Source organism: Anomaloglossus baeobatrachus, chromosome 6, assembly GCF_048569485.1.
Source record: "Anomaloglossus baeobatrachus isolate aAnoBae1 chromosome 6, aAnoBae1.hap1, whole genome shotgun sequence".
NCBI classification, from domain to species: Eukaryota; Metazoa; Chordata; class Amphibia; order Anura; family Aromobatidae; genus Anomaloglossus; species Anomaloglossus baeobatrachus.
This window is the reverse complement of record NC_134358.1, coordinates 313,773,761-313,798,358: the sequence shown is the minus strand read 5'-3', so window position 1 is coordinate 313,798,358 and position 24,598 is coordinate 313,773,761. Positions and strand designations below refer to the sequence as shown.

Below are 24,598 nucleotides of genomic sequence, written 5' to 3'. Positions count from 1 at the left end.
CCCTGCAAAGGTTTATTTACTTCCTCAATTTGGCGTCCAGCTGTATGATGAATACATCATTTAGGGCTCTTGTACAATTTAGATTTCCATGTACCAATGCAATAAAAAAAAAAACACACAAATTATGAATATGAAGCCTTATATATTTTCATTTGGGGTTTTTAAACGGGGACGTTTGTGCGTCCCCGAAACCTTCAAACGACATCTCTTTTTCGATTTTTTATAATTGTATGTGCGCTCGCAGTGTGTGATACCACGACCCCTTGACACAGCATTTGCGTCATGGCGCGATCTCATTTCTGCAGCAAAGATCATTCTGATTTGTTAAAAGTGCGTCGCACTTTCACCTTCAAACATAGCATTGTAATATTTCACAAATCAACAATCCCGCCATGGCCGACGGCGGCCATTGGCTGGAGCAGGATCAACAACGTCCACCCCAATCTGATTGGAGCTAGCGTTCACGTGACGCTATCGGTCGAATCAGATGTGAAGAGGCGTTACCGCGGGTGACGCAACTGCGTTTGCTACGTAGACACACCAGCGAACAATGGCGGCACGCAGGAGGGCAACAGCTTGGGGAGAGGCGGAGGTCCGTTACCTAATTAGAGAAGTGGATGCTCGCGATTATGATTGCCGTGAGGCGCAAGAGCATCCACTTCTCCATAAGAAAGCGGTATTGCGCAGGATCCAACGTGGGTTGAGGAGGAGATTTCATTTGGAGCGCACCTGCGCCCAGATCCGAAAAAAATTAGCGGATCTGCGGTACCGCTCCAGTGCCCGGATCTCTGCCATACAAGCAGAGTTACAAAACCAAGGTAGGCGCACATGAGTGTGCCTTGGCAACGTATAATGGTGTTCTTAAATATATATCTATTTATTTATATATATATATATATATATATATATATATATATATATATATATATATATATATATATATATATCTATCTATCTATCTATATATATATATATATATATATATATTTATATTTATTATAAAAATAAATATATAAATATATAATACATATATAAATAATATATATATATATCATATATATATAAATCTATACATATATTTTTAAATTAAATATATATATAATTCATATTAATTATATATAAATATAAGAAAATATACATATATAATAAGTAATAAATATATTGATTTAAATGTATATATTTATGATATATATATCCTTTTACTTAATTAAAATTATATATATATAATCTATTTTATAGATCGATAGATTATATATATATATATATATATATATATATATATATAAAACATATAAAATATATATATATATATATATATATAGATATATAGATACAATTCGAAAAATATATTTAGATATATATAATAATAAAAAAAATATATACATATAATATATATATAAATAATATATATCTATATATAATTATAAAAATATATCATATATTAATTATATATATATATAATTATAAAAATATATAATATATTAATTATATATATATATAATTATAAAAATAAATATATACAGATAATATTTAAATAATAAATATATATATTTTAATGTATATATATTTATTATATATATATATATATTTCCCATGAACTGACAACCCTCTATCAGCACACAGTTTTCATATGTTCTGATATACCTCTTGTCCTTGGCACCCAGCTTCGCCATGCTTGGCAAAACATCATTCCCTCACCACCCAGCTTTTCCCATATCAGAGAGAGCATGGCAAAGCCGGGTGCTGTGGGTAGTGGGTCTTTTTCCCTCAGCACAAAAAAATTCCATCTCCTGCTTGTATTTTTGTACCCCCTCATATCTAGTTCTCCAAATACAATATTGGCCCCCACATAGCCTTCCATATAGTATAAAGGGTTCCACATAACCCTTCAGATATTAAAATGCATCCCATAGTCCTCCATGAACTGTAATGAATTTCCTAGAGTTCTCCATGAAGTTTCATTCACCCCAGAGTTCTCCATATATTATACTGCACCACATATTCCACAATGTGTTCAAATTCACCCCCATAGTCCTTGTATAAGGTAGGCTACGTAGTCCGCCATATATTTCAATGTACCCCCCACAGTCCTATATGTATCATAACGCAACCACATTAAACTTTATATTTTCTTAAGAACCCCCAGAGGAGCAAGGGGCCGCAGAGGAGGGAGAGCATGTGCCCGAGCCCCCGGTGGATCTACAGCCACCAGAGGAGGAGGAGGAGGAGGAGGAGGAGTACCACCCACAGGGGCCACCGGCCGGATCGCCCCCCGGTAATTTTTTAATATAACATTAACGCCATATAAAGTACAAAACAAAAAGCTGTTGAGTACTATAAAGTGTTTTTTGTTATCATAGATGCTAGTCCAGGCTCCATAAGTGAGTCTGTATCGGACGAGGGGGATAACCGTAAGTCATGAATCTCCTACTTTGTAATAATAAGCAGAAATAAAACTTATGATTTATTAATTTTACCATTCCCTCCATAGGCATACCCACTTTGGCCGAAATCATGTCCTCCCAAAGAAGGATTTTGTCGGCCCACAGGAGGCTGATGGCCAGAGTGGAGCGGCATGCGGCGCTGCTGGCCCGTTATGTGGCTGGACAAGGGGAGGGCAGCAGCAACTAACGTTTTTTTTTTTTGTTATTGTATCCATATTCATGTGTTATAAAAAATTTGAAATTGATATCTGCTGTTTGGTATGTCTCATTGCATAAAGCAAGTTAACAGCTATCACCACTCACAAACTCACCACTCACAAACATCATATTACATGTAGGCATCTGTATAGATGCACCAATCCCATTAGCCACGAGGGGGGTGACTAGGCTTTACTGGTTGTTTGCTGTACATGAGTGTGGGGGTTGTGTGGTGGTATGCCAATGAGGGTGGAGTATGGTACAATCTCTGTAACTACCGTGTTTTGCCAGGGCATCACAACCATATGCTGAATTAAGTAACGCAGGCAGCAAGATTGAAACAACATAAATTTATTATTACAATGAAAATATAACAATCAATTAAAATTAATCTCAAATAACAAAACAACAACAATAACAAAATTTAGTGGCCGTCTTCATATTGGTTGACATATTCAGGCCGGGTGGGAGATGACAGTTGGCTTAAAAATGAATCATTTGAATACCTGGGATAATGTGGGGGGGGAAACTGTGGGGGGGGATACTGTGGGGGGGGATACTGTGGGGGGTGGTCAAGCTGCAAGCGTGGTGGATGCATCCTGTTCGGTGTACTTTGCAGGGGCTGGCGAGGAATCCATGTATTAGAATCATGGGACTGGTTCTTCTTGCATATCGTGTCATTGTCATCCAGTTCTCCTCGGCCTGCCTTTCTTAGGACTTCCAACATCAGTCTTTCGGCTTGCTCCCTCTGTGTGGAATCCAATTTGCAGAGTCTGTCCGATGCAAATGCGGCAAAGCTATCGACTGGGGTGCTTTTTGGCTGTGATAGCAGTTGGGTTGCCAAAGAATAAAATTCAGCCGATGTCACAGGGGTGTTGGCCTTCTTTTTGCGTAACTGTCTTCGCCGCATTTCACCAGAGGGTGCAGGTGCCTCATTATCCTCCACAATAGGCTCGCTCGATGTGGTGGGGTTCTCATTCAATTGGGGCCTCACCATATCTGTCTGAGGGTTCTGCGGGAACAGAAAAATAAATGTTAATTAAAAGTCATACATTAATAGTTAGTAAATTTAATTAAAGTGTGACAAAATTGTATTGGAGTGTACTTATCTGAACTGGAAGGGATAACATTTCCAAACTGCACAATAAATCATGGCAACAATAAGTTACTATTTTGTGTTCCTCAATGGCATGTACATAAAAAGTTTGAATACTATGTAACGTGAAGCAAATAAGGTACTTACATCTACAACAGCGGAGGTGTTGTCATCGATCGGGATGTCATCGTTTTCAATGTCTGCTTCCAGGTCTACGTTTCTTTGGTAGGAGCTTTCCATCATTCGTGGTAGCTCCTGGTCCCTTGTGAATTCCAGGAGATTGAAATACCACAAGGGAGAAACATATACCTGGTCAGTGCCGGCCCCTGACTTTTTTGATTTGTCCACCTTATTTGCTTCTTTCTTATATACAGTCCTCAAGCCTTGTATCTTCTTTTTTACTACTTTGACATCCACCGCCTCGCCTCCACTGTGTTTTTTAAAAAGATCCACCAGTTGGGCATAGGCGGCTTGTTTTTTTATTCTGTCTGAATATTCTGTGGATTTGATTCTCCACAAGCAGGGCAGTGATTTATACAAATCCAACAGCTCACGCACAAAGTCTTCTTTGTTATAATAAGCCATCTGAAATAAAGAATGAAAAATTTATATGTAAACATAAAAGAAGTTGCAATAAACCGATCACAATTTTTGGTTATGGTGTGGCAGAGACTAAAATGGCCGCCCCTATGTGTGGCAGAAACACAAAATGGCGGCTGTAGCTGAGAGACAAAAGATGAAAAAAATCCAGCACTCAAAGCATTCAACTGAAATTGTTTTATATTTTATTCATGGATCTGTGTAATTATTAAAGACGTTTCGGTCATCCGACCTTCATCAGTTTACACAGAAAAGGTTCTGTAGACAGTATGTGACATTGACTGCAGACCGGGACGGGCAGCTTTTTCCTCTGGTCCAGCTTTTTCATATATTTCTACAGAACCTTTTATGCGTAAACTGATGAAGGTCGGATGACGGAAACGTCTTTAATAATTACAGAGATCCATGAATAAAATATAAAACAATTTCAGTTAAATGCTTTGAGTGCTGGATTTTTTTCATTTTTTGATCTGGGGTGGGACCCTATCCAAGCACCAGCGACTATAGAAGGAGTGCCACATTTCTATATTTTATTTAATGAGAGACAAAAGAGCCAGCAATGCTAGGATAGGACACATTACAAACAGCACTATGGAGAGACCCCTCTTTAAAAGGCATTATACACGCACAGATAAAAGCCAGCAACTTTAATTAACTCACATAATAACTATTAACATATATCTAACAGCAATCAACTCACATAATAAATATTAACATATATCTAACAGCAAGAACATTATTCAAAAAAAAGCCCACCCCCCAACAAGAAAAAAGACCTACCTTTTCAAAGATGTGTATATCAATGTAGAATCCAAGCGGAATCGCAAATACGATCTCACCGACACTCGAGAGCACTGCAAGGATACTCCAGGTGCAACTGCGGCTTCGATCCGAAAAACACACCAACAAAGCGACCGGGTACAATGGACGAAGGAATCAGGGTGGAGACGCAGGTTCTATCTCAAAGCAAAGCGCAAAAGAAGTGACAAAGGGTGGACGCGATCCAAAATTTAACCGCTAGATACGCCCCCTGCATGCCCAATCAGAACGCAGTATTGGCCGCCAATGAAAGCGGAGGGGGGTATGGAAAAGGCGACGCAAATGTGACTCACTGCATAATGGGATTGGAATCGTTAACATAGTAGCTGTGTGACAGGGTCCTTATCAATCAGAGCGGAGGGGGTGGAAAAGGCGACGCCCGCCCGGCCGCCCAATCAGAACGCAGTATTGGCCGCCAAAGAAAGCGGAGGAGGGTATGGAAAAGGCGACGCAAATGCACGCCTACGTGACTCACTGCATAATGGGATTGGAATCGTTAACATAGTAGCTGTGTGACAGGGTCCTTATCAATCAGAGCGGAGGGGGTGGAAAAGGCGACGCCCGCCCGGCCGCCCAATCAGAACGCAGTATTGGCCGCCAAAGAAAGCGGAAAAGGCGACACAAATGCACGCCTACGTGACTCACTGCATTTTACTACGCCCCTAATGGGATTGGAATCGTTAACATAGTAGCTGTGTGACAGGGTCCCAGCGATTTGAAAGATCGTTATACGGGACGCATGCTCGTTCATAAACTCGTTATGTGTGACACCCAACATGCGATTTCAACAACGACTCATAAACGATCCAGAAAGTGTGACGTAGTAGCGATCTCGTTCACGATCTCGTTATGTGTGACTGGACCTTTAAAGAAAACCAGCTGTATTTTAAAAGGCTGTCTGGAAACAAATGTTGTGACAACTAATTAATTCCCTGATAAATCAATCTAAAAGGATGGCGGATGTCACTAAGTGGTAGATAGTGCAATAGTCAAGTGACAGGAAATGTGTGATAGCAGTATATTTTGATAATGATACTAGTGATGATAGAAGACAACATTATCAAGATCTTGAGAGTTATCTTTGTGAATTGTTACTTTGTTGGGCAAATTGGAGAAGTAAATAAGAAATCATTAGAAGGAATTTGGAAGACACAAGAAAGAAATGTGTTAAATTCACTTACTTGTTTTTTGTTTGTAATATAGCACTTTGTCTACACACATTTATCTACTCAGGAATCTGCAGGGAAAACACAAGTGACTCAGTAAATGTCTACACTGATGTCTACAGTATGTTATATATGGATAACGCACCAGCAGAAAAGACTATCACTATTCTACTTACTTGCAAGTATTTACAGCCATTTAAATCTATTGTCTGGCACTGTATATTGTACGTAGACATTTAAATGTTCTAGACTATGATGAAATATTTGCTAACCTACTCACATACAAATGGTTATATTATATGACATAGACCATGTGTGACTTGCATTCAAGCTGATGTCCTTCATCTTTTTAGATTTACATTTCAACCATAAATGGGGTCAAATGTGCAGCAATATGTAACTAATACCAGTAAATCTGGAGTGTGCTTCTTGACTAACTGAGCTTGTCATTGTCTATCAGGGTAAGCAATGTTAGTTGTTTCCTTAGTATTATCTACAGTTTGGCATATCTTATAAGGGGGGGTTGGTTTCCATTGCGAGTTATTCCCTACTAAGCAAATTACTTGGTACATTGAGTTTATTAAGCTCAAGAAAACTCACCTGAAAATGATATTTACCTCAACCTCAGCTCATAATTATTTTGGTCTTCACATTCTAGATAAATATACAGTACTGGGCAAAAGTTTTAGAAAGGTGTGGAAAGAATGGTTAAAAATAGAAATATTAAATGTATCAATTAACAATATGCAAAGTGAATGAACAAGAGAAATCTAAATCAGATTAATAATTGGTGAGACCATCCCGTGCTTTCAAAATAACATCAATTCTTCTAGATACAATTGAAAAGTTTTTTAAGTAATGTAGCAGAAAAGTTATTTTAAACATCTTGGAGAACTGAACTGACCACAGATGTTCTGTGAATGTAGGCAATGTGCAGTGGATATACTGTAGGTATGTGTAGTTCCTTCTGTCTCCTCATCTAATTCCACGCAGACTCAATGACATTGAGATTAGGGTTCAAAGAGGTCCATATAATCACATATTGGGACTCCTTGTTCTTCTTTACACTGAAGAATGTTCTTAAAGGGAATATGTCACAAGGTTTTTGCCACCTAATCTGAGAGCAGCATAACCTCATGTCAAGTATGAAACAATGTATGTAAATGAGGGAGAAAGACAATACATAAATGATGAGCATACCTTAATCCTGATAAAAGTGTATAATTTAATAAAGAACCATAGAAACCACATTTAAAAACATTATAAACCTAACAACACCATGACTAAGACCCCCATAGGTACATAATAGACCAAGCTAGTGCTGGAACTCCAATACACAGACCCCCAAGGGGGTATATGAGACATAAATGTCCCAATACTTCTGATACAATATCAAATAGTATGAATATAAAGATTGTATAAAATGATAGGTTAAGTGTGCCTGGTCAATAAGATAAAAAGAGACCAGTAGCTTGTAAGTATGTAGAACATAAAGCGCCTATACCCTAAAACATACATGAAATAATATCAGCTAGTATGAGTATAAATGTAGGAAAGAGAGGGGCATGGTAATAATGTGCATAAATGGTCAAAAAGTCCTTTTAAAAGGAGATAAGAATGTGAGACTTTCAGGGATTTATCATAAGTAGGATAGGATCACATATGTAAATTCCATGCTAAGTGTTAAACTCTTTTCTTTCAACATGGTGAGAGATACTTTCCACAGTTTTATTTAGAACATTTCATTTAGCTGTCTATGATATTAATCCTCAATGTAAAAATACAGATTAGTGCAGATAGAAAAACTGTAAATAAGAAACAGAAGTGATAGTGTGCAGCCCCCCGATAGACCTCTGATGTCACAGTGGTGGTTCTGAGTGGTGATGTGGCCGTAACGGGCACAAGCGACAGGCTTTTGTGATGGGGATTAAAAATAAGATTTAAAAAGGGAGAAATAAAAGAAAAGAAAATAAAGAAAGAGTTCATAACACCAGTTGGGATGTTCGGCTTTGGTATGGCCGGGCACTGCTGGAGGTTCCCAGGAGTTAGGTGGTGATGCGCAGTGCCAGAGGGTTGTCACTCCCCAACTAGGGCTGGTTCCTGGGGATGTTGAGGTAAGGATGGTACAGCAGGGAATAATTCAGCCAGAGACAGGAGAGGGAGCTTTTACCTTTTACTTGAGCTCTGCAGAACCTTGCAGAATGTTTCTCACAGCCGTTACAAGGATGATGGCTCTTCCTGTCCTAATGAGAGTTGGCTTCTCTGCTGTGTGGTGGTAGTGTATTTCTACTGCGCTACTATTTCCCTACCTGGGAATAGGTATCTTGGTATCCTAGGATTTACAAGACAAGAGAACTTTGGATTTTTAATACCATCCGGCGAACAGGCATCTTGAATCCTGATGAAAAACTCACTATATCTTCTGAAAGTTCGAGACTCAAACTTGTCACTGTGCTCCCAGGCAATTCACTGCTCCATATAGAAAAGTTAATAGCAGTCTCTCAGTTTGCCACTGACCTTGGAAATCCTGATGACCTAGGGACTGATACCATACCAATGTGTAGCTGGCCCCTCCAGAGGTTTTAACAGTTACCTCAGGACAGCACCGTCTCCATATTACACTCCTCACTTCACCCTGGCTGCAACTTCAACTGTCACTCTCTGAATTTACCACACACCTATGCTCCTTTCCTATCTCCTTCTAGGGCACACACTCAAGCGTTAGTTTTATCTCAAGTGAACAACCCCAGTAAGGGAGTGTGGGCAAATGTTTGTGCTTGTAGTGAATTGCAGAGAAAACCATATCTCATTAAAGCTGACAATACATGTTATACAGATTGAAATACACATGTACACTGTGTGCAGAATTATTAGGCAAAAGAGTATTTTGATCACATGATAATTTTTATACATGTTGTCCTACTCCAAGCTTTATAGGCTTGAGAGCCAACTACCAATTAAGTAAATCAGGTGATGTGCATCTCTGTAATGAGGAGGGGTGGGGTGTATTGACATCAATACTCTATATTAGGTATGCTTAATTATTAGGCAACTTTGACAAAATGGGTCAGAAGAGAGATTTGACGGGCTCTGAAAAGTCCACAATTGTGAGATGTCTTGCAGAGGGATGCAGCAGTCTTGAAATTGCCAAACTTTTGAAGCGTGATCACCGAACAATCAAGCGTTTCATGGCAAATAGCCAACAGCGTGTTGGGCAAAAAAGGCGCAAAATAACTGCCCATGAATTGAGGAAAATCACGCATGAAGCTGCCAAGATGCCATTTGCTACCAGTTTGGCCATATTTACGAGCTGCAACATTACTGGAGTATGAAAAAGCACAAGGTGTGCCATACTCAGGGACATGGCCATGGTAAGGAAGGCTGAAAAACCACTACCTTTGAACAAGAAACATAAGATAAAACATCAAGACTGGGCCAAGAAATATCTTAAAACTGATTTTTCAAAGGTTTTATAGACTAATGAAATGAGAGTGACTCTTGATGGGCCAGATGGATGGGCCAGAGGCTGGATCAGTAAAGGGCAGAGAGCTCCACTCCGACTCAGACGCCAGCAAGGGGGAGGTGGGGTACTGGTATGGGCTAGTATCATCAAAGATGAACTTGTGGGACCTTTTAGGGTTGAGGATGGAGTGAAGCTCAACTCCCAGACCTACTGCCAGTTTCTGGAAGACAACTTCTTCAAGCAGTGATACAGGAAGAAGTCAGCATTGTTCATGAAAAACATGATTTTCATGCAGGACAATGCTCCATCACATGTATCCAACTACTCCACAGCGTTGCTGGCCGGAAAGGTCTAAAAGATGAAAAAATAATAACATGGCCCCCTTGTTCACCTGATCTGAACCCCATAGAGAACCTGTGGTCCCTCATAAAATGTAAGATCTACAGGGAGGGAAAACAGTACACCTCTCAGAACAGTGTCTGGGAGGCTGTGGTGGCTGCTGCACGCAATGTTAATCGTAAACAGATCAAGCAACTGACAGTATCTATGGATGGTAGGCTGTTGAGTGTCATCATAAAAAAGGTGGCTATTTTTGTTTTTGCATGTCAGAAATGTTTATTTCTAAATTTTGTGCAGTTATATTGGTTTACCTGGTGAAAATATACAAGTGAGATGGGAATATATTTGGTTTTTATTAAGTTGCCTAATAATTCTGCACAGTAATAGTTACCTGCACAAACAGATATCCTCCTAAGATTGCCAAATCTAAAAAAACCCCACTCCAACTTCCAAAAATATTAAGCTTTGATATTTATGAGTCTTTTGGGTTGATTGAGAACATAGTTGTTGATCAATAATAAAAAACCCCTCTAAAATACAACTTGCCTAATAATTCTGCACACAGTGTAGTTATTATTTGTGGCGACTAGGCACAGGATGCCACATTAGCATTTACATTATCACTAGTGATGAGCGAGCATGCTCGGCACTGCTCAATACGTGATAGAGTATTGTGGGGGTGCTTGATATACTCAATTTACCTCCCGGCATATACTTTCTCTTTCATGTTTGCAGAGGGAAAGAGAGGCATCTCTTCCCTAATCCCACTTTTAAGAGCTTCAGGAAAAATGTTTGAGTTTCCCTTTGACTTCCATTATACTCTGTGCTCGAGTCAAGTCCATCCAAGCATCCAGAAAATATAAAAAGACCAGCTCACCTGTACCCAGTGCATGGACAATTACCTACAGGGATCCAAATGAGAAAAAAGTAGTAGGTCCAGCACGTATAAAAAACTCGTCTTTTATTCCAACATCATGAAAAGTAGCTTCACATACAGAGTACTTGTAAAAACAGGTCAGGATAGTTCAGATTAACGCGTTTCGAGGATAACCTCTTAGTCATAACCATCCAAGCATCCGACTTGCTCGATTCGAGTACCTAGCATTAAAGTATTTTAGTGCGTGCTTATTCCTAATTATCACATATTATTTTTATTGTGTACCACAAAAGCAATGAGACTGAGACTAATGGTCCATTTACTCAGACAACTGGTGGCACTATACGATCACTGATTGCTTAACTTTTACTGATCGGTGGTCATTTCGTAGCCTGTTTACACAGGCAGACCAAATTAAATGATACTCATTGAGCGATCTGCAATAGATCATTGAGCGCGCATAGTCTGCTATTGCTCTCAGCATTGTGAGTCCTGTGTACAAGAATGATCATTTTTTTCACTGTACAAAAAAAAAATTAGAGAGCGTTTTGCTTTTTCACCAAGTGATCCTCTGCTTATTTACACTAAAAGAAAATCATAAAACAATTTTTTTTAAGAGCACTCATTCACAATAATCTCTTATTGAAAATAGAGCTTAACAGAGCTTTTGTAAATTCTTGTATATTTTTTAAACACTGCCTATTTTCAGATTAAATATATAAAGTTAATAGTTTCTTTCCTCATGCTTTATATACGAATCCAATAAACCCGAAGGGCCTTATGCTATCTGTAATGGGTCCCCGGCTATCCCGGAAAAGCTGTGTGGTAGCAGCGTAATTTGTTATTGCATAAAATTATTTGAGTGCTATCATTAAGGGTACTGAGGTATATATATACTCAATTAGCGGGAATCGGTGATATACATTTACCCTTGCTGTGAGACCTCCAATATTTGGCATTACCAGCTCAGCAGCCTCATCTTATGCATTGTCCTGCAGTACCATAAGTGGCCTGCAGACAAGGGGGGCGCTAGAGAGTAGTCGTAGTTGTGACAAATCAGTGAACAGCTGCGGATTTCTGAGTGACTTCCCCGGCTGTTCATGACAAATGGATCCGAACACTCCTTTCCCAAGAAGCTGCAAAAACATTAGTACATGCCCTTATTATCTCTCGCCTGGATTATTGCAACCTCCTGCTCTGTGGCCTCCCTTCTAACAGTCTTGCACCCCTACAATCTATTCTAAACTATGCTGCCCGACTAATCCACCTGTCCCCCTGCTACTCCCCGACCTCTCCTCTCTGCCAATCCCTCCACTGGCTTCCCATTGCCCAATGACTCCACTTCAAAACTCTAACCATGACCTACAAAGCCATCCACAACCTGTCTCCTCCTTACATCTCTGACCTAGTATCCCGGTACTTACCTGCACATAACCTTCAATCCTCACAAGATCTCCTTCTCTGCTCCCCTCTCATCTCGTCTTCCCACCATCGCATCCAAGATTTCTCCCGTGCCTCCCCCATACTCTGGAATGCTCTGCCACAACACATCAGACTCTCGCCTACCTTGACAAGCTTCAAAAGGAACCTGAAGACCCACCTCTTCTGACAAGCCTACAACCTGCCGTAACCCTCAGTCTGATGCAGCGCCACACAATCAGCTCTACCCTCACCTACTGTATCCTCACCTATCCCTTGTAGACTGTGAGCCCTCGCGGGAAGGGACCTCTATCCTCTTGTACCTGTCTGTGTCTTGTATTGTTTATGAATACCCCTTTCACATGTAAAGCGCCATGGAATTGATGGCGCTATAATAATAATTAATAATAATAAAATAATAATAATAACATTAGAGCTGATTGCTAGGAGTGCAGGTTGATAGGCCGTCACCTATTTCAGTGTGATAACTTTTATGCAGATAGGTTATCTCTGGTTCTTCTCTGGATAACCCTTTTAAGTATGTTTATAGAACAGGACTCGGTAAGAAACTATGCTTTTAATACAAAGTGTTTTGAGCATGCTATTGGTCCTATAGTCTTTATTAGAGATGAGCGAGCCTCTAGAGGCTCGAGTTCAGTTTGGTTCGTCGAACGGAGGCTGCGTTCGAGTTCGGTTCGGCGAGCCGTTTGACGAACCTCTCGAACCCCATTGAAAACAATGGGAGGCAATCACAAACACATAAAAACACATTATAAATGTACACATACAGTTAATAAACATTGCCATAACACTTACAGGTCCCCGCGATGCGTCCTGCACTCTGTCTCCCGCCGCTTTTCCTTCCAATAATCGCTGCGTCCTCCCGGTAACCAGCACTGATGATAGGACCTATTGTGATGTCAAAATAGCATGTGATCAGTCACGTGTCTATTATCTCATTGGCTACAGACTGGTCACATGGCTAGACGTCATTGCATAGTCCTGTCAGTGCATCTCTCCGGTACGCGGTGATCGTTTGTGTATCTCCGTGTACCTGCGAGATGCTCTGGCACACGGTCGGCTTCCCCATTCTGCTTCCCCATTCCGTTATTCACTGGCTGCCACAGCTGGTCAATAACGGAGATCACCGTTGCTATAGCAACGTGCCTGTCAGCGGTGATGTCACTGCTTACAGCCAGCAGCCTCAGCTCACTCACGGAGTGAAAAGACAGTATGGGGAGCAGCAGCATCTTCCTCCCATGCAGCGTTGCTGATGTAGCAGAGCTGCATGGGTTGAAGGAGAAAGAAGACAGAAGACCATGGATCGAGGGATAAGAGGGAGTAATAAACATGGAGTCTCTAAGTGTGTCTGTGTATTTCTATTAAAGTATTTTTTCTCTGTGTGGTGTCTTTTTTTAACCCTTTATTGGAGATTCTTAATGGCCGGGTCAAACTTGCCTGACATTAAGAATCTCTGGCTTAATACTAGCTAGTAAAAAAAAGCTAGTATTAACCTATTATTACCCAGCGAGCCACCGTCACCAGGGCAGCTGGAAGAGTTGGATACAACGCCAGATGATGGTGCTTCTATGAAAGCGCCATTTTCTGGGGCGGCTGCGGACTGCAATTCGCAGCAGAGGGGCCCAGAAAGCTCAGGCCAACCTGTGCTGCGGATTCCAATCCCCAGCTGCCTAATTGTACCTGGATGTACACAAAAATGGGGCGAAGCTCAAGTCGATTTGTTTTTAATTATTTCATGAAATTTATGAAATAATTAAAAAAAGGGATTCCCTATATTTTTAATTCCCAGTCGGGTACAAATAGGCAGCTGTGGGTTGGGGGCAGCCATACCTGCCTAGCATACAAAAATATGGCGAAGACCACATCATTTGCTTTTTAATTATTTCATGAAATTCGTGAAATAATTAACAAAAACGGGCTTCCCTATATTTTTTGGTTCCCATCCGGGTACAAATAGGCAGCTGGGGGTTGGGGGCAGCCCGTAGGTGCCTGCTGTACCTGGCTAGCATACAAAAATATGGCGAAGCCCCGTCATTTTTTGGGTGGGCAAAAAACTCCTGCATACAGTCCTGGATGGAGTATGCTGAGCCTTGTAGTTCTGCAGCTGCTGTCTGCTCTCCTGCATACACTAGTGAATGGAGCATGCTGAGCCTTGTTGTTCTGCACCTCCTGTTTGCTCTCCTCCATACAGGCAGACCATGGGACATCAGTGATGCCAGAAAAACATGGACATTTCTCCGTACGGCAATCACGGACACGCATGTATGTCGCACGGAGACCCGGTCAGTGAAAAATAATGTGTGCGCAGACCCATTGATTATAATGGGTCTGTGTATGTCAGTGATTCTGGTTTGTAGAAAAAAAAGCACAAACGTACCAGAATCACTGACGTCTGAAACGAGCCCAACAGTGATCCGTAAAGCAGACACTTGAAAGGAACAGAATCAACATGAATTTCTCCGATTCACAACATTGGTTACATCTTTTTGTCAAAAAAAATTATCAGTCTAAAGACAGTTTTTATTTCATTGACCTTTCCCAGAATTGTTTTCGGTCTAAAATTTCAACATACCAAACCTCTAACTGTTTTGACTGGAGTATTTTGCGTGTCAGGATTAACTTAATGTTGTTATCTTTGGCTGTAATGGGTTCTGAGCCTGCTGTTGCCTGCCTGCAAATGCAACAGTAAATTACTTTACAGTAAGACACGATGATTTGCTAAGTCTCTTGATAGGCTCTTTACTCATATTTAGTGTAAAATTGCAATCTGAAAATAAAGGTTTTTGTTTTTTTTAAGTAGAATTTCCTGTTATGCATAATGTTTCAAGAACATTTTGTTTTTTATTATACCAGATGTTCTAAATTCAAATACAGCTGAATGGGTACAATACTACAAAATGGAGGATTTACATGATGGAAGTGATTACCTTCATAACCATGAAAGTCAATGTAATCAGATACTTGATGTTATGCATGAATACAGCTCAAGTTCTGACACTGAACTGGCAACTTTATAAAGTTCACATTTTACTGAAATATATTGCTCACATTAACATCATTATCATTACTAAGGCTTTTCTCCCTTAATCTTCTTTTTGCATAATGTGGTATATCCTTCATTGTGATACAGATAACTATTATCAATGACCCACAGAAGACATTGGACTCCACTTGCGCAACAAACAATGATGTTGTAAACTCTTCAGTGGTATATTTTGTCTTTTTGCGATTGTTCAGTACATGATAGCTAGCTATTGGTACAAATTTCAATGGAGAAGTTGTGTTGCACTCACAACCAGACAAATTTTGACAGAATTTGCCCTAACATTAAGTTTTGTGACTTGTAAGGAACTTTATATCATGTCATAACATCCCGCTTACTTTATTTTAGGTTTTATAATAAAAAGTTCTTAGCACTGGTTTTGCTTTTACTATTTTTCTATTTCATTTAATCCCTAAACAAATTCTGATACATTTTTTTTTCGCATGAATGCAGATTAGGAGTTGAGCCTGGTTCATACCAGTCATGTCAGCAGTGTTAAACAGTTTACATCTGTCACTAACTGCAGCTCCAAAATTTGCTCTGATTACTACAGGTAAAAAGGAATCTGTCACAAGAGTTATGCTACTTCATCTGAAAGCAGAAACATGGAGGGGAAAAAAAACCCTGATTCTAGGAATTTATCCCTTAGTTTTCTGGGTGCAGTAGTAGTGCCAAAATTGCAGTTTTTAGATTTAGCATGTAGCAAAGCTCAGAAAGCTAACCCAGCCCACACCACAGCTTTCTGTGAACATTGTATATTGAGAGTGAGCTGCTTATCACAGGAGGTTGCATGGTCAGACCAGGGTTCACATGTAATGTAGACCTGGCAGTGATTATCACCTGGTGATAAAAAATTCATTGTATGGAAACAACACAGCCAAATAGGTGACACATCTTTGAAATCTGTGTTTTAACCCCTTCATCATGCTGCCCTCGGGTTACATAATAAAAACCTGTTGACAGTTTTCTTTCAAACATTTAAATCCTTCCATGATTCACTGACAAACGCAGTTAAATGTTGTCAATGCTGCTGCACTCATGCACTGTTTCTTATTGGCCCCATGAAAATAGATCGTTAGGAGCTGATGATTTATCATGTTAGCTAGGGGCCTGTTGAAAGTCCCCTTTACTGCCTTCTTAGCCCTTCTTTGGGTTTTATATTATAATAGCAGTTTCACTATAAGCTGTATTATGGCAGTGTATAGTATAAGCTTTCAAATGCTCACAAGGTTAAGTACCATAAAGAGACTGCAAACTGCCACAATTCAACCACTCATAGTGTCCCATGGACAGGGTGAGTGACAGCTCTGCTGCCCTGTGGGATCAAGAATTTGCTGAGTTGTCAGGATTTTGAGTGACAGTTCAATCGTACAATCTAAGGCAGGGGTATGAGTATTGTGAATGATAGTTCAGCTGTACTATTGGGTTGAGTATGTGGGATCTCTTCCAGGTTTCATCCATTCTGGGTAATTACATAGCTATTTAGCACTCTCTGAATGGACAGACCATTTGACAATTGTAGGTTTGCTCAAGTGGTTTATGTTTGCTCTTTGCTCTGAGTTGTATTTTGATCCCCATTATTGACTTTGGATTTTTATTTGACCACTTATTTAATTCTCCCTTTTGTCTTGATCCATTACTTAACTTATAATTTGACCTTGGACCAACCAGACTATGTTTTTGTCTTTCCCCTTTGTCAATTATCAGCACTCCTGGTATTGAGCCTATCTAGCCTCATAGGAAGTCTGTGACTAGTGACTATCATCACAGTAGTGACTAGCATCATATTACATTTCTCCTTATACCTATATTTTTCTCTCCCACCAGCATGGAACCAATTCACAAACTTTGCAATCAGGTGGTGAATCTAACCTAGGTGGTTCAGGATCTAGCCAGAAAGCACAAAAAATTAGAAGCATAACGTTCTCAGCTGCAGCATCAGTTTTATAGTGTGATGGGTGTTACTCAGAACCCATTGCTGCAAGCAGTATCTATGACGGCTATACCTGCTGATGTACAGTTGGTTTCTCCAAAACCTGTAGTTTCTCTCCCTGGTAAATTTTCAGGGCAAAATATCAGTTAAAGGTGTTCAGAGAGAGCTGTAGGTTATTTTGTGTCCTTTGACCACATTTTTCAGGGGATGAGTCCTAGCTGGTGAGAATTATCATATCCCAACTGCGAGAAGACCCTCAGACTTTGCCATTCTTTTTGTCCCCACAAGCCCAGGAACAAGCTTCTGCTAACAGCTTTCTGACATGGTAGGGTTCATCTATGATAAACCCAACAGAATCCTTCTTACAGAGGCAAAAATTATAACTCTGACATGGGGGTTGTACCGCTGAGGATTACTCAGTAGAGTTCCGGCAATGGTCCATATAATGCTGTGGAATTATGCTGATCTCAGGTATCCAGCTACAGTCAATGCTTTAGCTCTACATACTCCACCTTGTTCCTTGGAGAAGGCCATAACCTATGTTATTTGCTTTGATTGCAGAATTCAAGACAGGCATGATGAGCGACAAGGGGGTTCGTTATTTCCCCTCAAACCCGTAAATTTGAGGCGCAACCAATGGAAGGTTGAGATATCAGCGCTTGGGCTATTCAGATGAGACATCAGCACAGTCGCAAACTCTGCTTTTTCTTTGGTTGTGCCATGCATTTTCTTTGTGACTGCATGATATGTACTCAAACAAGCAAGCCGGCGAGAGAAGACTAAGGGTACCTTCACACTTAGCGATGCAGCAGCGATCCGACCAGCGATCTGACCTGGTCAGGATCGCTGCTGCATCGCTACATGGTCGCTGGTGAGCTGTCAAACAGGCAGATCTCACCAGCGACCAGTGAACAGCCCCCAGCCAGCAGCGACGTGCAAGCGACGCTGCGCTTGCACGGAGCCGCCGTCTGGAAGCTGCGGAGACTGGTAACTAAGGTAAACATCGGGTATGGTTACCCGATGTTTACATTAGTTACCAGTGTGAGCAGGGAGCAGGGAGCCGCGCACACTGAGCGCTGGCTCCTTGCTCTCCTAGCTACAGTACACATCGGGTTAATTAACCCGATGTGTAATGCAGCTACATGTGCAGAGAGCAGGGAGCCGCGCACACTGCTTAGCGCTGGCTCCTTGCTCTCCTAGCTGCTGTACACATCGGGTTAATTAACCCGATGTGTACAGCAGCTACATGTGCAGAGAGCCGGAGCCGGCAGCACAGGCAGCGTGAGAGCTGCAGAGGCTGGTAACTAAGGTAAATATCGGGTAACCACCTTGGTTACCCGATGTTTATCTTGGATACAGCTTACCTCAGCTGTCAGACGCCGGCTCCTGCTCCCTGCTCGCTTCATTTGTCGCTCTCTTGCTGTCACACACAGCGATCTGTGTGTCACAGCAGGAGAGCGGCTTTGAAGAAAACGAACCAGGGCTGTGTGTAACGAGCAGCGATCTCGCAGCAGGGGCCAGATCGCTGCTCATTGTCACACACAGCGAGATCGCTAATGAGGTCACTGCTGCGTCACAAAAAGCGTGACTCAGCAGCGATCTCGGCAGCGAGCTCGCTGTGTGTGAAGCACCCCTTAGACTAGGTGATTACTCATCTGATAAAGTACTGTTAAAAGTGGAACTATGTTTCCAGAACCTGTGGTTATCTGCATTTGCTTTCATTAACTGAGGATCTGCAGTCAACTTCATTGATTCAGTATTGATTCTTAAATTAGGATTAGGATTAGGATGTAAAATGTGAATCCAATTCACTTCTTTGTGCAGAAGGAGATTTTATATCCCTTTTATGACATGTCAAAACATGTGTTTTAGCTGATTAATTTCAATAATGCTCCACAATGCGGAAATTTTAGCTCAAATATTGTGATTACTTCGTGTTAGGCCTCATTCAGATGTCCGTGTACATTTTTTTTATCGTAGCACAGATGACAAGATGAATACAAGTCTATGGGCCTGTGAAAAACATGCACAGCAAATGGATTTCATCTGTGTGCCATCAGTGTGCTGAACGTCTTTAACCTTGTCAAATGGGCTAAATATAGTTGTCACAATAGCAATGAAGTGACTGAAAATTGGGACTCTTAAACTGGCCCTCAGGCTAGTGCAGTATCTGATTGGCCCTTATGCCAGCAGTATTCCTGATGGTGGTGAGGTCTTGGTCGCCAGACAAACCATAAATCTGGAGAGGCACTGGTTTTATTTCCCCTCCCCCCCAGGAGGGGGCCAGGACTGCAGTGATAAATCCAAAAAAAATAGATAGACAGGGAAGAACTAAAACTCTAACTCACAGCAAACAGTCATGGAGTTAAAGACAATATGTGCACAGGGGGGAAATAAAGAACAGGAAGGAAATACATGGCAACAAGGGTATCTCCCCAACACACCAAGACAGCATACAACAGAGCTCCAGCAGCTGAATCACCATGCACCAAGACCGGTATCGCTTTCGCTATATTCGGCACAGGATCCCCCATCTTTTAAAGGGAGGAGGTTGCTGTGATAGGTCTTCAGTGACCTGTGACCCCAGCAACAATTCACAGGCTAGCAGGAATTAACTTCTGCCAGACTGATCACCAGCGAGCATAAAACTGTTCGACACCCAGCTCTGACAACACAGAAGCAACACAAAAGCAGCAGATAGTGTTTCAGACTCTGCCCTGTGAATAAAGTCCTAAGTCGCAATGACACGGTGCGTATAGAGCAGCATCTCGCATGACAGCAAAGTATAGGAGAAGCTTTGTCATTTATTTAGCAATCCATGAAAAATACTGATGACACTGATAGTAAAAATGGACACATGGCTGTTGCACAGATAACACACTGGTTCAAAACACTTATGACACTAGTACCATTTTTTCACTTTGTGAATAAAGCTTACATGGTATGGCAAGACTAAATGTAATACGTTGGTTTTGTATTTGATGATGCAGTCTCTTATATGTGGGTCAGTTTCTTCAATAAGCAAGAGACCGCATGTGCACAATATAATAAATCACAATTTAAAATAGTGTGCAATTTGAAATAGTATGTTATGGTATATTTTTGTCTTGGACATGAATGAAAAAATGTCCCTTTTGATCATGTTGCTACATTGAAGGCAGTATAAACATTGAAAATTGCCATTTTATTAGTTATTTGAAAGGGATGTCTAGTATATTATTTTTCTTTCACTGCCAAAATCTTTAAGTACCAATTTGTCTCTGTAAATCAGATGAGGTTCTTCAAACTCTGCTATTCTAGGATATGCCTCATGTAAGATGTGCTTTCAACAACTGGTCAATTTAAAAACTGTAGGAGCAGTGGTGTATTTGTTAATTACTGAAAAAGGTAATAATTAAACAAATGAAAGTCATTTAATTGTCATTTTACGTTGTTGGAAGATAGTACTTGATGAAGACTTGGGATGGGCTAAAATGCATTGTTGTAAGAAGCTATGTGTTTTACCTAAAAATACTAGAAAGAGTACAAATAGCAACAGTGGTGTCAGAAACTTTTGATTAAATACTGAGTGTCTTGTCCAAAGTGTTATTGGAAAATGGAAAAAGTAGCACTTTATTTAGACCACATAAACGCAGAAAGGTCTTCTTTAATCAGAAAATCCAAAGTCGAAAACACATTCTCCTGAATTGGTGCTATTCTCACTAAGGCTGGTCTCAATTGTTGAATATGAGAACAAGTATTAACTACTTCATGGTAAAATGGTGGTGCAATGGTCCAACTCAACATAAATGGTAATGATTAATTTTTATTGATAAAAGTACAAGTAAAACCACTACGCATTTCAGAGCCAGAATACAACTGATGAATAATTGCATAGGGATTTATTTCAATAAAATATCATTACTTAAATTTATGGTGAGTGGGATCATTTCACTACTATTTGGTCACAATGTCTTCAACACTAGTTCTCATATTCAAACATTGAGACCAGTTTCCTGGAGCAACAGTGAAAATGCAGCAGATCATGTTTTTTTATTTGGACCTTCATAGCATTGTTTTACGATAAATCTGCTAACAGCGATAAGCTCAACCACATACAAATGCTTCCACATAACAATATCCAAGAAGATACCTACTCACCTGCACCTTTATCTATCTGTGTCGGATGTTGACCTATGGGCATGGGCATATCTGTTTTCTCAAAATTACTGTCATAGATGTAGCCTACAAGCAGATAACTATTTATTTCAACTAGTCTATATTCATTTTAGGGTATCTACATCATTATTAGTGCAAGATATGACTTAGTAGATTTGACATTGAATTTAAACATTACCAATCCTTCTTTACCCCAATATCATAGGCTGGGGAAGAGTTAGTAAGCCCCATACAAAGTAGCTGGTTGTCTTTTCCTACTGGTATTAGGTGATGATTTGGCCATTAGTGATCTGCACTTTGCATGTACTTGTAGATGCTTAAAACAAATTGTGCTCCAACATGTAATGAAAAGATCACCTCACACTCCAAATGAATAAAAAATTATGTTTTTTGTTTTATTTTTTAAACAAAATTCACTTGTATGGGAGATTAACAGCAGAACTTGGCAGGGGCCACAAAGCAATATATGGGGCTATCTTGATTAGATTTGGCAGCTGCAGAAGCAAATTTCAGCTTTTTGGTGATGGGGGCATTAGTGAGATCCTCACTAATCTCACTCATTCTAAGGATGGGTCATCAATGGTGATGAGCAAACCTGTGGATATTTGGATTCACCGAACCAGCATGGAAAAAAAAATTGAGTTTAGTCACCTTGACTCCAAACGTGACCTCAAACAACGAACCCAATAAAAGCCAATGGGACAAGATGTTCGGGACTGTAAAATGGCCATAGAAAGCACTAGGGCTGCAAATGGAAGTTAAATGGTAGTAAAACCAGGATAGTTAAACATAATGTGTCTACATCTGTGATTGGTTGCAGTAGGTTTGCTGTATAGTAGTGTAAAAAAAATGATGTAGGCTATCTCCATATTTTGATAGCCAGCGCAGGTAAAATAACACCTGCAGGCTGCAGCCACCACCTGTGAGCTTTAGCATGGCTAGATATCAAAAGGGAGGGGGAAAAAAAGACTAGGTCCCTTCCTTTTTTAATATCCAGCCATGGTAAATTAGACAGATGGGGGCTGGTATTATCAGGATGGAGGAAGCCATGGGTATTAGCTCCTCCCCCAACCTGAAAAATTCTAGCCTGCAGATGCCCAAAATTGTTGCATTCATTAAATGTACAGTCAAAAGTAGTTGTTCGGTATGGACACCAAACTTTATAGTTCAGGCTCATACATTCATAATGATCAATTCAGTACAATTACTGAAAAGCAACAAAATTATGTAGTGGCATTTCAGTCCCCCAATACCTTTCTTCCAGAATTTCAAGGGACATAGTGCCTATAGTCTCAAATGTAATAGCGTTTTAGGACAAATTCATCTTTGCAGTGAAGATTTCATTACTTCCAGTTGGCATTAAACTATATTTTATAATTCACTGTACATATACCAAGGTAATTCAATATGGCACACACCATTATATAATAAAATATAATTAAAGGAGTTTTCCAAGAATATGATATTGGTTACCTATTTCTGGGGAAGATTATCAATGCCAGAACTGTATGGATCTGACATCCGACACCCCCAAAGACTAACTGTTACCAGGTTAAGCGGTTAGCTGAAAGAAACATTGATTGGAACTGCACGATTGTTTTGATTAGGAGGTTTTTGGCAGAATGTGGTAGCAGACAATACATATTTAGGGATGTTGAGCCGTAACTCCATTCAATGTTTACATTTGATCACCATTAGAACCTAATGGTGGAAGTTCTGGATGTTGTACTCTCCCAGATTTGATACTGATCGTCTATCCGAAAAATGATTGATGCTCAATATCATATGACTGGAAAACCACTTTAACCCGGTAAGCAACACTAATCCTGCTATTCTCTTTTTTCAGCTGATATTAAGTATTGTCACAAAGTGTGTTGTGTTCTAATGCATGTCATCAATATTTTACCAGGTAACTTTATAAATCACATAACCATAAACAATATTTATGCCAAGACACTCATAAGACATATATTATGTTCGTTCATGTTTCATTTCTTGTAGGTATTACCAATATGTATTCTGCACTCCTGACCAGCTGGTGGCTTAACATATTTCTGTGGTGATACTGATATAAGATATGCACAGGAGGAAATATCTGTACTTTGTCTGCACTTGTACACATATGTTCTAGGGCTTACTTTTGTAGTTAACAGCTTCACATACATTGACTTGAATGCTGAATTACAATGAAATCTCTCTCCTGTGGTTTCCTATTAAATACTTATTCAACAGTAATATTAACAAGTAATGATAAGTCTGGAGCATGCCTCGCTGCTTGCTTATTAATTAAGCTAGTGCTAAGTAAGCTCCTGCCATGCCATAGAAATGTATAGATTTATGGTGACAGTTATTATCTGCGATTTTCTAGGAGTATATGACTCAGATCCTAACAAGATTATGTGCATAGTTTTAAGGAGCTCAAGGTGAATATCATCAATATATCAAGGATTCCGGAAAAAATGCACATTAAGTTTCTCATTAAACCATAAATAAAGCATATGTTTCTGTTAAGAATTTACCATACAAATCTACAACTTCTAAGTATTTCAACTGAAAGATTTACGGCAAATTAAATAGAAATTCTATTCTGTAGTTAAACATGTAGTTTTACCTAATAAATATCAATTTCCAATCTCAGGAATCCTACATACCACTAACCCCAATCCATCTGACTACAAACATTCACATACCTACTCTAATGTATCTAAGATATTTTGTCATCGGTTTATCTTCTTATGTGTGGAAGTCTTGTTTTCCTGTATTCATGTCCCATTAAACTTAATGTGGATAACTTTTGTAAATAATTAAATAAAAAAAAAATAATAAAGTATCAAGTCACAAAACTTTCAGGGGGCCTTGTCAGAATGTCTTTTCTAGCAATGCTTAAAAAAATAGAAATGGGAGAATGAATTTAAAATGATTTAGAATTCTATTCTACTAGAATTTTACAAAACTGCGTATTTGCTAAAAGGCTGATTTTTTTTAAACTTGTCTCCACCTGGCTTTATAAAAGTGTTTCAGA

At 39.8% G+C, this 24,598-nt stretch overlaps 1 protein-coding gene and 1 long non-coding RNA gene across 2 annotated transcripts; one reads left to right on the top strand and one right to left on the bottom strand.

Annotated features, from left to right (window-relative positions):
• The first annotated feature begins 2,141 nt into the window (after positions 1-2,141).
• On the top strand, positions 2,142-2,645 carry LOC142244316 (uncharacterized). The gene is made up of 3 exons (XR_012724504.1): positions 2,142-2,275; positions 2,361-2,411; positions 2,492-2,645. It is a non-coding gene; the product is annotated as an uncharacterized LOC142244316 (long non-coding RNA).
• Positions 2,646-3,066: 421 nt separating this feature from the next.
• LOC142243910 (uncharacterized) lies at positions 3,067-4,038 on the bottom strand. The gene is made up of 2 exons (XM_075316106.1): positions 3,886-4,038; positions 3,067-3,654 (listed from the first exon to the last, which is right to left on the bottom strand). The coding sequence occupies exons 1-2, from the start codon at positions 3,979-3,981 to the stop codon at positions 3,067-3,069; spliced, it is 684 nt and encodes a 227-aa protein (XP_075172221.1). The 5' UTR covers positions 3,982-4,038.
• Between the last annotated feature and the right edge of the window lie 20,560 nt (positions 4,039-24,598).

Excerpts from the sequence above, each read along its gene's own strand:
- LOC142243910 (XM_075316106.1), bottom strand. The coding sequence starts at position 3,981 with ATGATGGAAAGCTCCTACCAAAGAAACGTAGACCTGGAAGCAGACATT. Across the intron at positions 3,655-3,885 it reads ACACCTCCGCTGTTGTAGAT|AACCCTCAGACAGATATGGT; the intron begins GTAAGTACCTTA and ends CTGTTCCCGCAG.